This window comes from Pygoscelis adeliae, unplaced genomic scaffold (genome assembly GCF_000699105.1).
Source record: "Pygoscelis adeliae isolate BGI_AS28 unplaced genomic scaffold, ASM69910v1 Scaffold113, whole genome shotgun sequence".
Taxonomy (NCBI): domain Eukaryota; kingdom Metazoa; phylum Chordata; class Aves; order Sphenisciformes; family Spheniscidae; genus Pygoscelis; species Pygoscelis adeliae.
Genome location: NW_008825108.1, coordinates 8,216,958 through 8,231,636, shown reverse-complemented (window position 1 = coordinate 8,231,636; position 14,679 = coordinate 8,216,958). Strand labels below are relative to the sequence as shown.

General features: G+C 40.6%; 2 protein-coding genes across 2 annotated transcripts in view; one reads left to right on the top strand and one right to left on the bottom strand.

The window, feature by feature from the left end:
* HELB (helicase (DNA) B) overlaps positions 1-6,527 on the top strand; it is a 17,000-nt gene extending 10,473 nt beyond the window's left edge. The window contains exons 7-13 of the mRNA XM_009327571.1: positions 1,354-1,438; positions 2,904-2,963; positions 3,536-3,740; positions 4,597-4,731; positions 4,982-5,186; positions 5,274-5,422; positions 5,920-6,527. Of these exons, the coding sequence (XP_009325846.1) occupies positions 1,354-1,438; positions 2,904-2,963; positions 3,536-3,740; positions 4,597-4,731; positions 4,982-5,186; positions 5,274-5,422; positions 5,920-6,009 (929 nt within the window). The 3' untranslated portion in view covers positions 6,010-6,527. The remainder of the gene's footprint in view (positions 1-1,353; positions 1,439-2,903; positions 2,964-3,535; positions 3,741-4,596; positions 4,732-4,981; positions 5,187-5,273; positions 5,423-5,919) is intronic.
* An 812-nt stretch (positions 6,528-7,339) lies between these two features.
* The window catches only part of GRIP1 (glutamate receptor interacting protein 1), a 242,504-nt gene continuing 235,164 nt past the window's right edge, over positions 7,340-14,679 (bottom strand). Inside the window, exons 23-24 of the mRNA XM_009327570.1 lie at positions 9,503-9,649; positions 7,340-8,438 (exon numbers count right to left, since the gene is read on the bottom strand). Coding sequence (XP_009325845.1) covers positions 8,202-8,438; positions 9,503-9,649 — 384 coding nt within the window. The 3' untranslated portion in view covers positions 7,340-8,201. The remainder of the gene's footprint in view (positions 8,439-9,502; positions 9,650-14,679) is intronic.

Here is a 14,679-nt window from a genome sequence, read left to right as displayed (position 1 = left end):
GGGTCCAGAAGAGGGCCACGAAAATGATCAGGGGGATGGAACACCTCTCCTGTGAAGAAAGGCTGAGAGAGTTGGGGTTGTTCAGCCTGGAGAAGAGAAGGCTTTGGGGAGACCTTCTTGCAGCCTATCAGTACTTAAAGGGGGCTTATAAAAGAGATGGCGGCAAACTTTTTAGCAGGGCCTGTTGCGACAGGACAAGGGGGAATGGCTTTAAAGTAAAGGGGGGTAGATTTAGACTAGATATAAGGAAGAAATCTTTTACGCTGCGGGTGGTGAAGCACTGGCACAGGTTGCCCAGAGAGGTGGTGGATGCCCCATCCCTGGAAACATTGAAGGTCAGGTTGGACGGGGCTCTGAGCAACCTGATCTAGTTGAAGATGTCCCTGCCCACGGCAGGGGGGTTGGACTAGATGACCTTTAGAGGACCCTTCCAACCCAAACTATTCTATGATTCTATAACAGTTTGGGAAGATTTTAGTCTGTTTTTGTTTCTGGTATAAATTTAAATGCTAGATTCATAGTTTACTTTTTGCCTTCTGTAAGTGCACAGGGCGAGACCCGTAAGTGCAAAGGATACGCTGTAGAGCTCCAGCTCACCAGTTACATTTAGAAATGGGGGTGATGCAGCTTCCACCAGTGTAATCAAATGTGATCATCTTTTTATGTTGTAGCTGGAGCTGTCAAACCTTAAAGGATTAAATTTTTCGGAGGTGAATCATTTGAGTAAACAGCAACTGTTTACTCAGATGTTTACTCAACACCACCAGTGATGTGTTGGACAGGAGTGTGCTCCCAACTCTCGAATCAAGTTAGGAAAATTGAAGCAGAGGGGATACCAGTATTTCTTTAAAAATGTTTTGGAGTCATGATTAGGGCCATTGTTTTTGGTTTTTTGACCTTTATTGGATGAGTGGATTGAGTGGCCTCTGCTTTATATGCATCAAAAAGCTTCAAGGGGGGGGTGTGGAAAAAAAAAAAGTGAATATTATCACCTTACCTCTTTAATGTGCTGTATCAAAACCTTATTTTGCATGAAATATGCTCTATGCAGCTATTTAACACAGAAAGAAGAATTTCTCTCCTTCCATATCACTCTTGTCTCTCAGATTTTAATAGTGGGATAACTGCATGATACTTTTTGGGGGGAGTATATATATGTGCGTGTTTTGTGGTGTGGGTTTTCTTTTGGGGGGTATTTTTGTGTGTTGGGTTTTTTTTGTTGTTTTAAACAAGTTGAAATGTCCTTGAAGCAAGAAATAAGCAAAGGCAATTTCATATTGAATTATGTTTTTCTTTCTTTAATCATTTGTTCTGCATATTTTTGTGCCTTACCTTTTTTGTCTTCTAAAACAGATTTGCAAACTGCCATAAAGACTTTACTGAAAATAGGACCAGGATTGCAGGATGCCAAACAATCGCAGTTCATTGCTTTCAGAAGGTAACGGAGCATGCCGGCAGACATTGAAAAAAATCCTTGCTAGCAGCCACAATCTAAAAATAGCTGAATGCGTTGAGTTGGAGAGACTAGTGGCAATATCATAAAATTACTAGAGAGAACAACAGGCCAGGTGTCTTTTCCTGTACCTTCTGGTTGCCCCCAGTCTCTTCGTGGAGAGTTGCCTCATTTTTCTATCAGCTTCATGTTATTTTGCACCATGATTTCTGCCTTTGTGTTCATGTTCTTCTGTACTGTTTATGTTAAAGAAACAAAGGATGGACATAAGTGGTCAGTTTTTGCAGTAGATTCTCTGAGAGCCTGCGTTCTGGTGTTTGCTAACAGCGCAGTGTTCTTCAGAAGCGAAAGGTGAGGACTGCGGGAGGAACGCGCAAAATACAAAAGACGTGTCCATATTCAAACGTATCCTGTCGTGGCAGATATGAATTCCAGGGTGCGTGATGGAACATACAACCTACTGTCTATACGTGCTTCTGTCACAGGTGGACATTGACCGAATGACAGAAGATACTTGCATTTTGACCATGTGACAAAGGCCAGATTTAGTCATATAATCTGATGGGCGTTAGTGCTCCTCCTGGGCAGTGGTGAACGCCTACGGTTTGGGTATTTGGAAGCACAATACCCTTCATTTAAGAAGGGCTGGGGTGTAGGGCTCTAACACACTGTGAAGAAAGATTGGAAAGGTTAGTAATCGCTGATAACCTCAACCACCACAGGAGCGTGAATAGTATGGATGGCCTCACAGAAACACTGAAGGGGTAAATGTAATGTCCAGTAGTACCAATAGTCCATAAACTTACACTTCTGCACAAAAGGGTACTTAAGAAAAAACTCTTCCACTTTTATTTGTGAAGAACCTTTTCTCAGCAATTAAAAACACCCACTATTTACAGGTTACTAGTGTGCAAATAAGTGGTTTACAAATTCTAGCTAGTTCACCTGTTTGTTGTTTGCCGAGTACCTCTGAAATCAATTGTGTTTCTCCAATCTGCATTCAGGTACAGTACTGTTACTAGTCATTTCCATATGAGATTCTTCTAGAATATATTTATAGGTACTTAAACTGCATTTAAAAGTTAAAATTCTACGTCTTTAAAAAGCAAATAAATCTTCTGACTATTTTTAATACATTCACAGACAGAAAATAATATATCCAGGCTTTAGTTTTTCTTTAGTTTTCTTCTTTATCTTAAAAGCAGATCTAGCTAATCTAGGTGTGCGTCGCAAACATCCTTGCCTCGCTTTCCATGATATTTAGACAAAACCGTTCCTTTACTGCTCTATCTTCTAAACTCTCAATCGGCGATTGTTTTTAATTGTTGGTGGAAGATCATCATAGCTAAAATGGGCTTTTTCCATTATTTAGAAATTAATGCTGATGTGACATTGCATGTAATTGTATGTTTTGTACATCACGATTTTGTTCATGTTTTGTATGATTTAGGCAAGATTGCGATGTAATAAATGAACTTTGTTGCCAACACTATTCAAATCATGTAACCAGGTAAGCCAGTGTTTTGCAATTTTTCCTGTGAACAATCTCACTTTGTTTTTGAAAGTGTTACAGCCAGGCCAACAACCTAAAATAAGATTGTAAAACTTCTAATGTTTCATCTAGATCTGATTATTTATGTCAGTAATCATTTATATACTGAACTTTCTTGGATGGGTTCTTTAATCTCAACCTGGACTGTGAACAGAGATAACATAAACTGTTTGCCTTTCATTTAAACTATCACTGTATGAATTCCAAGATTTTGAGTTACTGTTGAATATTTAAAATTGACATAAAAGCAACTTGAAAAAACCCGTCAAGGTTAATTCTCTTTTGCCACTGTATGATTTCTAAATAGATTCTGAACTATTTTTGGAAGCAGGATTTTGGTGCTACTCCATATTACTGTGTTTTACCAAAAGGTTTTACAAAAGCTCAAGAAACATCTTTTAAATGTGAGTTGCCTTAACTGTTTTGAATGTTATCAAGGTTTTTAATCTGGCCCAAGTATAGAGAGGGGAAAGAGAAGAAATACTGAGAGATGGTAAATACATTTCTCCCTCTTTCTTTCTTTGACCTAGGGACCATAAAAACCAACTTTTATTTCGAATTAATGACAAGATTTCCTGCATGCGGAATATATATCTCAAGGATCTCTTGCCAGACCGTGGTTTCGGAGGGGATCCTAATCACCATGAATGCAAAAGCGGAGAAACCACCCTCACTACAGAGACTGCTGAGGAGAGCAAACGACTATGCAACGGAGATATATTTTTCATAACACAGGTAAGTCCTTGCTGCAAGAATTTGCACAAAAAACCCTCAGTGGTAACTGATTCAGTCCCGGTTGAATCCCCGGAACAAAACAATTCACACTGTATAATTTTAGTCCATAATATATACTTAGTTCTTCTGCGAAACTATCATGTGAAAGGCAAGGAAGAGGCAGACTCAAAATAGAGAATTAAAAAGAAATCTCTGGGCATTTTTGTAAAATGTGTTTCAGTTGGTCTGCTCGTGTCCGGTGTAAATACATTCTGTAAATACTCAAGCGTATTGTTGTTGAAATGGGTAATGTTTTGGATATAGGTAGAAACATCATCTTAAGTAAAGAATAAAGCTGATTTACAGCTTGAGCTCTCCCTGGCAGAAGACTAAGCTGACCAAAAAATACAGCAACAAAACCCTCTATTTTTCTGCTGGGCTCAGTGAGTCGGGTTGACTCAGCGGAGAGTCTGGTGAAAGTATCGCTATTTGTGCGTGGGAAAGGGGGACCATACGGGGTTGGTGGGAGAGAGTAGGCTCTTCTCCGTTCCTGGCAACAAATTGTTACATGGCCTCCTTGGTATATTTCGCTGTACCCTCAGATAATCTTAAGTTTTCTGGGGGTTAAAACTGCCTTTCTCAGCATTTTTCTTATTAAACAGAAGGAGTTAGGGTAGGCCCTGTACAGTGAAACTATTTTCCTTGAAGGTGGTCAGTGAAAGATAGCAATGTTTTGGGTTCAGCGTCTTCAGGCGGTTGACATTGCAGCTGTTGTAATTTCAGGGAAAGCTAGAATACGGACACGCACAGATGTATAGGCACTGATCACACTGCTGATACAAGCTTACTGCCGAGTGTTCTTGTGCTGTTTCTTTAGGATGTAGAAATTGATAAGCAGCGCTTATTGACCATCAGCAGCACGTATGGCTCCACGTTCACGGTGAAGTATAAGGCACTGAAGAAGCTATGTCATATAAAACATGCGTGGGCCAGAACTATTCACACATTTCAGGTAAAAATAAAGAAGCTATGAGCTGATAAAACTTTCTCATGGCTTTCTCTTGCTAATGCACTGTATTTTCACGTGAAAGAGCCAGAAGCTCTCTTGAAACTAAAATTCCTTGAATGCAGGATAGAAAATATCCTTGAGAGCGTCCCCAGTTGTCTCCAACTTCCTTGTTCTTGTAAGGTTGGTTGTTCTTTTTTTTTAAACTACTTACTGGAGATCTTGCCTTGATAAGGCATTCTTAAACGTGTTTCAGGGTTCTGAGGAAAAAACTGTTGTCTACGTGGTTGGCAATCCTGGCCGTCAGCACTGGCAGCATGTGTACACAGCCGTGACCAGAGGACGCTGCCGTGTCTATATTATAGCTGAAGAGCCCCACCTCAGGAGAGCAGTCACTAACAAGAACGTGCCCAGAAAAACTCGCTTACAGAGATTTTTGAGAGAGGCAATCGCAGAAACAAGTAACTGTCCCAAACAAACTTCCTCTCCCCTGACGAAGAGCTGGCAAAGTCAAGAGCTTGAGACTCGGTCTGTTTCTGTAACTCGAGGTGCTCCTGGCCCGTCTGAACCTCCGTCTGACTCGATTAAACAGGAAGGGTCAGCAGTTCTCGACAGAGAAGAGCAGACGGGCCATGTGCAGCAAAGTCCGTGTAAAAGACAACCAGAGGATTCTGAGGATGCCGTGGAAGTACCCTCTGTAAGTACCTCCCTACTGAGAAAGTTTAAAACAAACGTTTGCACGCTCTTTCACTGCCGCAAGTCACCTGGATAGTGTTACAGTTGTTTCATTATTACTTGTTTAATCACTTTCAAGATGACCAGTAACTGGTGAAACAGTCAAGTTTGGCAGATGTTTTCCCAGAGTAATATATGACTAATAGGGAAAAATAAGTTGTTATGTCAATAGCAGTAAACTTAGTATCTTGTTACTCACCGGAGGGATCCGTTGGCTAGCTTAGCCTGTATCAGGTTATTCTTCGTGTACAGAAGTCAGTTTTTAGGAGCTGACCTGCTGTGAAAGATTTATATAAAATTTAATAGTTGATTTTTATACAGTCAGACATGCTTAACAGATGCTTTTTTCATTATATCTAATTTCTGAGCTCTGTCCTGGGGAAAGAGCTTTTTTTGAAGATGTTACTGTATTTTAGCCCTGGTTCAAACTCTGATAACATTTTTGTTTTGTTTTGACAGGCAAAAGTACAAGATTCCCCACTTGAGTCTTCCAGACTTAAGAGTCTAACTTTGGGACAAGCCACTCCTAGGAAGCTTTTCAAAAACTAACAAACAATTAACTGTCCTCGTTACGAACCTTTCTTGAACCTGGTTCGTTCAAGATTTTTGGAACAGAGAAGCTGGGCACGCAGATGATTTTCAAAGGCTTTCCTGTATTTGCATGTTCTATGAAGAACAGCTTGTCTTAAAGCGAGCCTTGCCTATTTTCAGTGATCTGTTTTTAGTAGGAGATTGCTTGGTGTGTCAGCCACCAAAAACCATACCATTCTTTTGTTCTGGTGAAGAATGAACTTACGGGTCTTAGAGCGCCCAGACGTTCCCTTAAAAAACACATGGGGATTTCTAGGTTTAAAGACTTACGTAGCCGTCCATACCAAGATTCGTCCGTCTCCTAATGCTACAGAATTGATGAGAGGCCGTTACTGATGTGCCAAAACTGCAGTTCGCTCTTGAGTCAAAAAGTAGTTTACAAAGGGGACAATGTTTAATCAACCCTCAGGCAAATTGTACTGACAAAATTTGCACAGCTTGCTTGCTTGTAACAAATTTGCTTTTTAACACCACATACAGCAGGAGGAAGTGTACCACAAATATAAACGTGGTATTTTTTGCTAAACCTGTGCTAACAAAATGTGGAAAAAAAATACAAAGTAGAAAAATGCTACCTTATTTTTAATGTCTTTAAATCACTGTTTATTTCAATTTATACAGTTTTTCCATACAAATATTTGCAACAGTTTGGATTTCAAAAAACATAACATAGACGATAAATATCATGCTATTAAAGTATTAAATTTGTACAAAAATACTTTACAGCTTAATACTTATTTGTTACAAATAAAAATACATATTTAAGTGACTCATGAACCTTTTTTTTTTTTTTTTTTTACATGATTCAGCATTGAATGTCATTCTGACCTTTTCTGGCAGTGCTGAAATAGAAATCGGAGCTACTCGTGTGTGCAGGGCAGGTGAGCTTGTTCATGTATTGGAAACAGCAACAGGGATACAGTTAAACAGTCTAAATTGACCAGAAACAACTCTGTAAGGTGATTGCTTAGATATGGAGACTCTACAAATGTACAAATCCAGTATCTTTATATTCACCAATAACAAGAATTACCAATAACAACTTGAATACCGGAATAAACCAAAGCAGCTGCTGGTGAGCATATAAAGCAACTGGCAGTATTTTATTGCTTGGGGGGAAGGGGAGAATTTGTGTGATGTGTTTGTAAAACATATTTACAATTTTAAATTCTAAAAACGTGTTGCAGGGGGTAATGTTTCTCATAAAGGCGGCTGAAAACAAAGCGTATCAAATGGGACTCTTGTCCCTTCAAGAAATTGTTTGACTTAAAAAGCTCACGTGTGACAGTACAAGTTTACAGGTTTATGGATCATTAAAGAGCTTTTGTATCAATCTTCCACTGACATAGTTTAAAAAAAGCCATTTTCTTTTAAAACCTTCCTAACTTGTCTGAACTCATTACGGTTTTACTGTTGTCAGCAATCCTCCTTCAGAGGATTTTTTTATCCCCCTAAAAAAGTCTCTGCTTAAAAATCCCCACAGGTTGCAAGACATACCGTTGAGTATTCCATTGCATAGGGGATAACACACGTTCTAACACAATTTACCAAAGTGGGGGAGTAACGTTCGCTGCATACCGCAGCTTCCTACAAGCGTTTTGTTAAAACATCTAAACCGTGCTTCGGCTGAAGAGTGCACCCTTCTTGCCAGCAGCATAAAGGTCCCCAAAATCACAGATCTAGCCATTTAACAAGAAAACCCGGTGCAGCATACCACTCTTCCTTGTCCGTCAGACAGCACCTTTCTGATAAAATGTTTTTAAAAACCCTGTAACCTGGACACCACCGTTGGCAGAGGTTAACGCCGTGCTTTTCCCTCAAACACCAGCTGCTGCTGAAGGGAGAGGAACATGTAAATGATGTTTAAAACACCTCCCCAGTTTCTTATTTCGGGGGGAAAAAAAGGCCCTTAGGATTTTTCGTACTGTTGCTAACGCTAGATTGGTTAGAGTGGAATGACCTGACTTAATGAAGAATTAAACTTTTTCGAAAGTAACCATGAATTAATATAAGCCTTGAGACAGACAGACTGACCTCCTGTGCTTTGTAGTGCTATGGAGCACCTGAGCCTCAATCTCGGAGAAAACGTAAAGGGATTTAGCACCATAATTGTCTTCCGTTACCGAATGTCCCACTACAATGACTTTCTGCTATAATGTATTTGTAGGATCCCGTGTCTCTGTATTAACACTAGCGTGTCTGCTCTGTTGAAGGAAGGCATTGGTCTGATCACTCCACTCCCCACTTGCTGAAGTCGGTTGTTCTGAGCTTCCTTTCTGAGATGCCAGTGGGTTTCTGCTAATAACCAGCTCCAGCTTATTGCCAGATTCTGCGATGAGGGGCACAACTAGACAGCAGTCAAAGTCTCTGGTGCGAACGTGGTTTACCTGAACGATTGGAAGATGGATTTTTGTTACCATTTTAGGAAAACGAAACGAGATCACAAGAAAAACAGAATTATCCTTGAGACGATGGAACCTGATTTATATATTCCAGGTAGAGAATCGCTCAGTACGTGGCTATTTAACCACGGCGTCTGGTCTGAAGACACTAGTTAAGTTTTCTACTCAGCCTTTAACAGAGCGTAGCTAAAGTGGGCATATTTGCACTGGTGATAGCTGTTGGCAGCTGTCACAATGCCCACTCCATAAATGGCATTTCACAGCACGTAGTTACTCTGTCTTTCATGGTGTTCATTAATTTAAATGCAATAGATCACATCTCAAATTTCAATTCAGTTCAGGTCTTCTCTGGTTTTAATTAATATATAAAGTATTTTATTGGGCTAGTTGACAACAAAATTTAGTTTTTCCATCACGATCCAACGTGGCACTGTGGGAGGTGTGGCGCTCAGTGAGAATTACATTATTACAACTGTGTCAGTCAACAACTTGGATTAAGCACAGAAACAATCCTCAAGTCTACATCAAGAACAGCAAAAATTACAAATCTGTCCGGAAAGGTCTTAGGAAATTCCAGCTTTCCAGTGGGCATTTGTATGTCTCCTTTGGAGTTCTAAAATTTCTAACATTCTGAAAGAATTCGTTTCTTTCTTTAAATATGATTTTACAGAACGATCTAGCCTTAGTGCCACTGCATAAAAGCCCAAGTCACCACGAAGTGCTGCCTTTTCTTACTGAGGGTCTCGGTGATTTACATGGCCTGTGGTGCAGAGCAATTACAGTCATTTGTCCTTCTTCCCGTCCCCCTACACGTATCCTTTCCCAGCAGAAATAGAAAAGAAAGGTACTGCTCATAACTTAAAATATAATAAGCAATGTAGATAATAAGTTGTCCCAAACAAGCGGTGCACACACTTTACGCAATGCTACAGTCGGGCCTGTGTACACAGATACCCAAACACCCTGCAGTGTGGTCACGAATCTTTTTACAAAGTAATCTGCACATCATGTCCCTTCGTGCTAAACCTCTGTGGTACCAGAAACATTACCTGTAAAAGTCTGTCGTATGGTTTTAAACCTCCCAGATCGCCAGGGCCAGCTGGTCGAATATTTTTAACGTACACTCCTTTTTCCAATAAACCATCTGAGACACTGAACCCAAAGTCTTCTCCATCAGAGTCCTTGTACAAAGTTACCTGTGGAGGTGATTTGACATCATGAGAAGGAAACAAACAAACAAAGTTTGTCCACATTTCTACAAGCACTAGGCAGGCTTTCTTTCTAGCGTGTTTGGGGTTTTGGTTGGTTTTTCCTCCCCCCCACATTAGAGAGCTCACTTACTTACCTACTGTTGGGTACTTACAGTATTATTATATGAAAGTTGTCCCCATTTTGACAGAATATTACTACTCTCAGAAGCCTCCTCATTCTTCAGTAATAAGCAGCCCTTTTCACTTCTGCTTGTCAGCTGGAAATCTGTGGGTTTTATCCCACCTTTGGTGGTGTCATTTTTTTGAGTCTTAGTTTTTTTTTCTACCCTGTTCTCTAGTTGTCAGGATCTGAGTACAAGCATCCACTCGGTCATCCAATTTAGTTTTGATTCAGGGGTGAAGACCTGGCCTCAACCAAACAATATCATCGGTGTCATGTCTTCCAGAACTTCCATAGGGCATAAACGCCACCGGCACCGTAAGCCCTAGCCAGCTTGGTTTTGGCCAGGCAATGGTCCACCCTGTAAGGTCTAATCTCAAAAAAGTGCTCAGTATGAGAGTTATAATGCAATCTTTTACGAGCATATGAATAAGACTCCTTCAGAAAGAGCTTTCGGGCAGTGCTCTTTTACAGTCACATAGCCAAGAGATGGTCATTCAAAAGCAGGAAATAGAAGTTAGTAAAACTGTTAGGAGAAGGTTTTTCAGGTGTTCAGGGAACAAGTCCTCACAGGTAGTTTCGTGAATTCAGTTATTTGATAGAAAAGGATTCAGACTTTTTTGTAGGTATGTGGTATTGTTTAGGTTTTTTAAATTTCTGAAGGTTTGGGTTTTTTTCCTTGCTTCTCTCTCACATCAGGAGTGCAGACCTGTGCAAGTAAATTGTGTGAGTCAGTGGTGTGACATCTGACCGACACACTGATGCTGGCACAAAGTCTGTGTGCAGATACAGTCACACAGTCAAAATCGGGCTTTTACTGCTATAGCTTTTTTCACTTTGGGTTCAAAATACTGATTCAAAACGTACCTTGGCTGATAAAACGACAACATTAAGAGTGCTCTGTAATTTTATAATGGCTGGGTATCAGTAATGCTCCATGTGCTGCATCCTCGTGTGTGCCAGCCACTGAATTCCTTTCTGGCGTTTCTGAGTCACGGACTCATTCAAGCTGGAGGGGACTTTGGGAAGTCTCTAGTTCAATCTCCTGCTCAAGGCAGGGCCAAGACCAAATTCAGATCGGGCTGCTGAGGACTCGGTCAGTATTTCATAGAAGAACGCCAGGGCACAGCAGTGCTGGGGCACAGCGCTGGCTGGTGCTGCCTTCAGAAAGCTTCTGAGATCCTCCTGCCTTAACTGCCGTGGTGAAAAGGTAAGCAAGAACAGACTAGGTTGTCTCAAAACAGGAGTGAAGGATTTGGTCACATCAACAAAGAGCACAGATAGTTGGGTGTGGGGTTTTTTTCCCCCACTCTCTGCAGTTTTCTTGAATTTACTTGGCTTTAGTAGTGTATCAACAGTGCTTTAACCAGAACGAAAACAGACTCGCTGGCAGGTTTGGGAGATATCCTGGGCAACAGTTGAGAGAAGATAGATAGATACAACGCCAGCTGCTGCAGCATTTGCAGCGTTTCATCTGTAGACGTGGAGGATGCATCGCTGGGCTGCTGTGAAAATACCTGTCTCATGCCATGGTAAGCACACATACCCCCCACACAGTATTCATCCCTTACTTTACGCCAGTTCCTCCTCTTCCCTTGTTTTTCTCCTTCTGTACAGCACAGCACAGCAGAAAGCCAGACCTGAAGTCCCATTAACTAAGCTGAAGGCTTTCTCCCTTCCAGTGACTTTTTTGGGTATGAGCTGTCATTTGAAACTTGCCAGTGCCTGCTGTGTTTAAGGTCTTTGCCTTCTTTTCTCCCATCTTCCCCCAAAGTAACTTCTTGCTGAACCTGTCATACTTCCTCCATCTCAGCGTGAGTTTTAGGAGTCAATGGGCATTTCAGCTGCCGAAAAACCTATCTGCAAATTCAAAATAATTCATCATAGAGTGATTTTAATATGTATCAACAGCTGCTGTACCAGCAGGACTCCGGGAAACTTGTAACGATTTGTTATCAACAGAGGCTTTTGTTTGTGGTATCATAGCATGTCTAACATGGCTTTGATCTGAAGTATGTTTGAAGCTGCTCTGAAAGTGCTGTAAGACTACCATTCTGTAAGACTAAAAAATAAATAAAGGAGGCAGATACGTTTTATTGACAGATTTGTGTGCATTTCCTGGCAAGAATGAAAAATAATTAGCACTGGACCAAGACACAAATTCTCCTCAAATGAGATGATAACTTTCTTCCATGCTGTCACAAACGATAGGAGTGCTTCATGTTAACCGCTTCTTAAAGAAGCCTTGAAAAGTAAACGTAAAAATGAGATACAGTGCCTAAGAGGAGAAGACTTACTTAAAATACTATGCACTGTTCTAGCACAGATGGCACAATTTTTAAAAGGAACTTCCCCTTTCCACTTTTTCTTTTCCCCGTCCTCTTCCTTCAGGCACTGGAGTTAAGTGGAGCTGGATCCAACCTCAGATGAACTACGAAAACATATGAAACGGGGGACTCGCTGGAGTCAGCTAGACTGTATTCTTGCCCTGAGGCATGACCAACTGCATCTAACCCGTTTCTGAGAGGCATTTATCTGTCCTGCTTTTAAAAATCTCCAGTGATGGGAGATTCCACAGTCTATTAAAGTAATCCCTTCCAGTGCTTCAGATGTTTTCCTTAGGTCTAAACTAAATCACCCTTGCTGAGAGTTAAGCCTGCTGCTATCCACGGAGAACAAGATCACTTTATTCTCTCCTTCTCTGCAGCAATGCGAAACAAGGATTGTGTTTTCTCTGGACTCCGTTCAGTAGGTTAACATCCTTCTTTAATTTTCAGACCCCAAACTGGACACTCTATTACAGTCAAGACCTTATCAAAGCCAAGCTAGAGTGGAGAATAATTCTGCATGTACTACAGATGGTGGTCCCATTTGTATGGTCTAGGACAGTGTTGCTTTCTTCCTATTTTTAGTGAGTGGTCTATTAGCAAACAAAATACATGCAAATTCTGTTCTACAGATCTAAGGAAGTGCCATTCCACATTAGCTCACCTTATCTTGTGTCTTGTCTATAATAATGCCCGGGGAATCCACATGCTACTTCATGCCCAGCTTGTGAGTCAAAAAATGGAGCATTGTAAATGACAAGGGACATGAAAGTGGAGTTTTGCTGTGGAGGTGAGAAACTGCATTTGCAGGACAGTGGGAAGTACTGCAGCAGTGGGGCACGGAGGGAAGCAGAACTTGAGACTGATCATCCAAAGTCTTTTATTGCCCCCCTAGTTGTTCGGGTTGGGCTTTTCCTGATTTATACGGACTGAGCACTCTGGATCACTACCCTGCAATCAGAACTTTTATGTATAGAATTATTTTCTCACTCCTCCAGTTCCTCGGGTCTACAGATCATAAAAGATTTTAAAAACCTGTTTTCCTTATGGCTATCTTCTCTTGACTTTTGGTTTATTTAACAGGGGCTTGGAAATTAAAGGAACTCAGACTTACTCACTTGAGGGATGAGGTTGCGATTTGACTTTGTTGCATGTTTGACAGCTGTCACATTTTTTAGGTGCAAGTCACCTGCAGAGAACTTTCTTTTGTATCATAGGTTGTAATTTCAGGGCTACTTCTTTTTAGGGCAGCATATATTCTTAAAAGGGCATCTCAGAGTAAAAACCCTGCTATCTGAAATACCCAGATTTGTATTTAATAACGGGTATGGGCAAAGCCTTACCACATAGGTTTCTCATCTTCACTTGCCAGTAGCGCAGCCCTGTCTGAAGGGTATGTGGTTGCAGGCAATTCATGCAACACCTAAATCACGCTGTTTTATCTGTACTTCTGATCACAACTGTTGGAAGGTTTGATCTCAATAGCAAAATCTCCATTATGGGCAATTTGTTAGACTTTTAAATTTACATCAGGAGCCTAAGGGAAAAAGAAAGCTGAAATGGAAATCTAATTCATATTTCATAAGCAATTAAATAGTTACAAATTCTAGACAGAGGCTTACAAGTTTTGAGTCTGTTTCCATGCCTCTCCTCCCTCTCAAATCTACGGGAAAATGCTTAATTTAAATTCATACATCTTGCACAGATCAGCTATTGAGGTATTTTAACCGACTGTAATTTTAGGTTAATGACTACTTGCAATAATAATATTGAAAAATTATCTGATGTCTAGTGCGTATTTTTGCTCTCAGAGGAATGCGTGCTCTATGGAACTTTTAAAAAATGGTCCGCTATGATTTTTAGAAAAATATTAATCTAGGTGCTTACCTAGGTAGATAAAATAAATTAAAGGCATTAATTAAATCTGGGTACTGATATAGCAATATGCTATCCAGTTAAATTAAATGTTACTTATTAAACCATCTAGAACAAATGTTTGAAGAGATTTGTACGACACTTATCTCAATCGTAGCTTCCTCAGGACAAAGACAGTTCAAGTACACATTTGGTGAATGCAATGCAGTGAAGTAAGAAGGAGCAGTGAAGAATTCAGGTTAACTTGCTGCGAAGTTTGCAGCATTCAGCAAAACAACCCTCAGGGCCGTGTTACCTTTCTGACAGGTGTATATCTGAGAAGGACAAGCTAGTCACGTCATCTGCTCACCATGCTGTTCTGTTAGACTCACTCGTTTGTGTTTGTAGCCTGAGCAGTTTTTATCTAGTCTTACTCTCTCTTACCCTATACAGTCGGACTGGCTATTGATGCATTTCATTTTTATGTGTGTATGTTTCTTTGGTAGAATCGTATATTCTTGCTCTCTCACAATCAGATTATGAAAAACCAGTGGAACATCCACCTTAGCTGGCGCATTTTCTGCAATCAAACTTAAGGTATGAGCTCTGACCTGGAGGGCACACAGGCCCTGACTCAACAGGCATGCAGACTCATCGCACTGAGGCAGTAAATA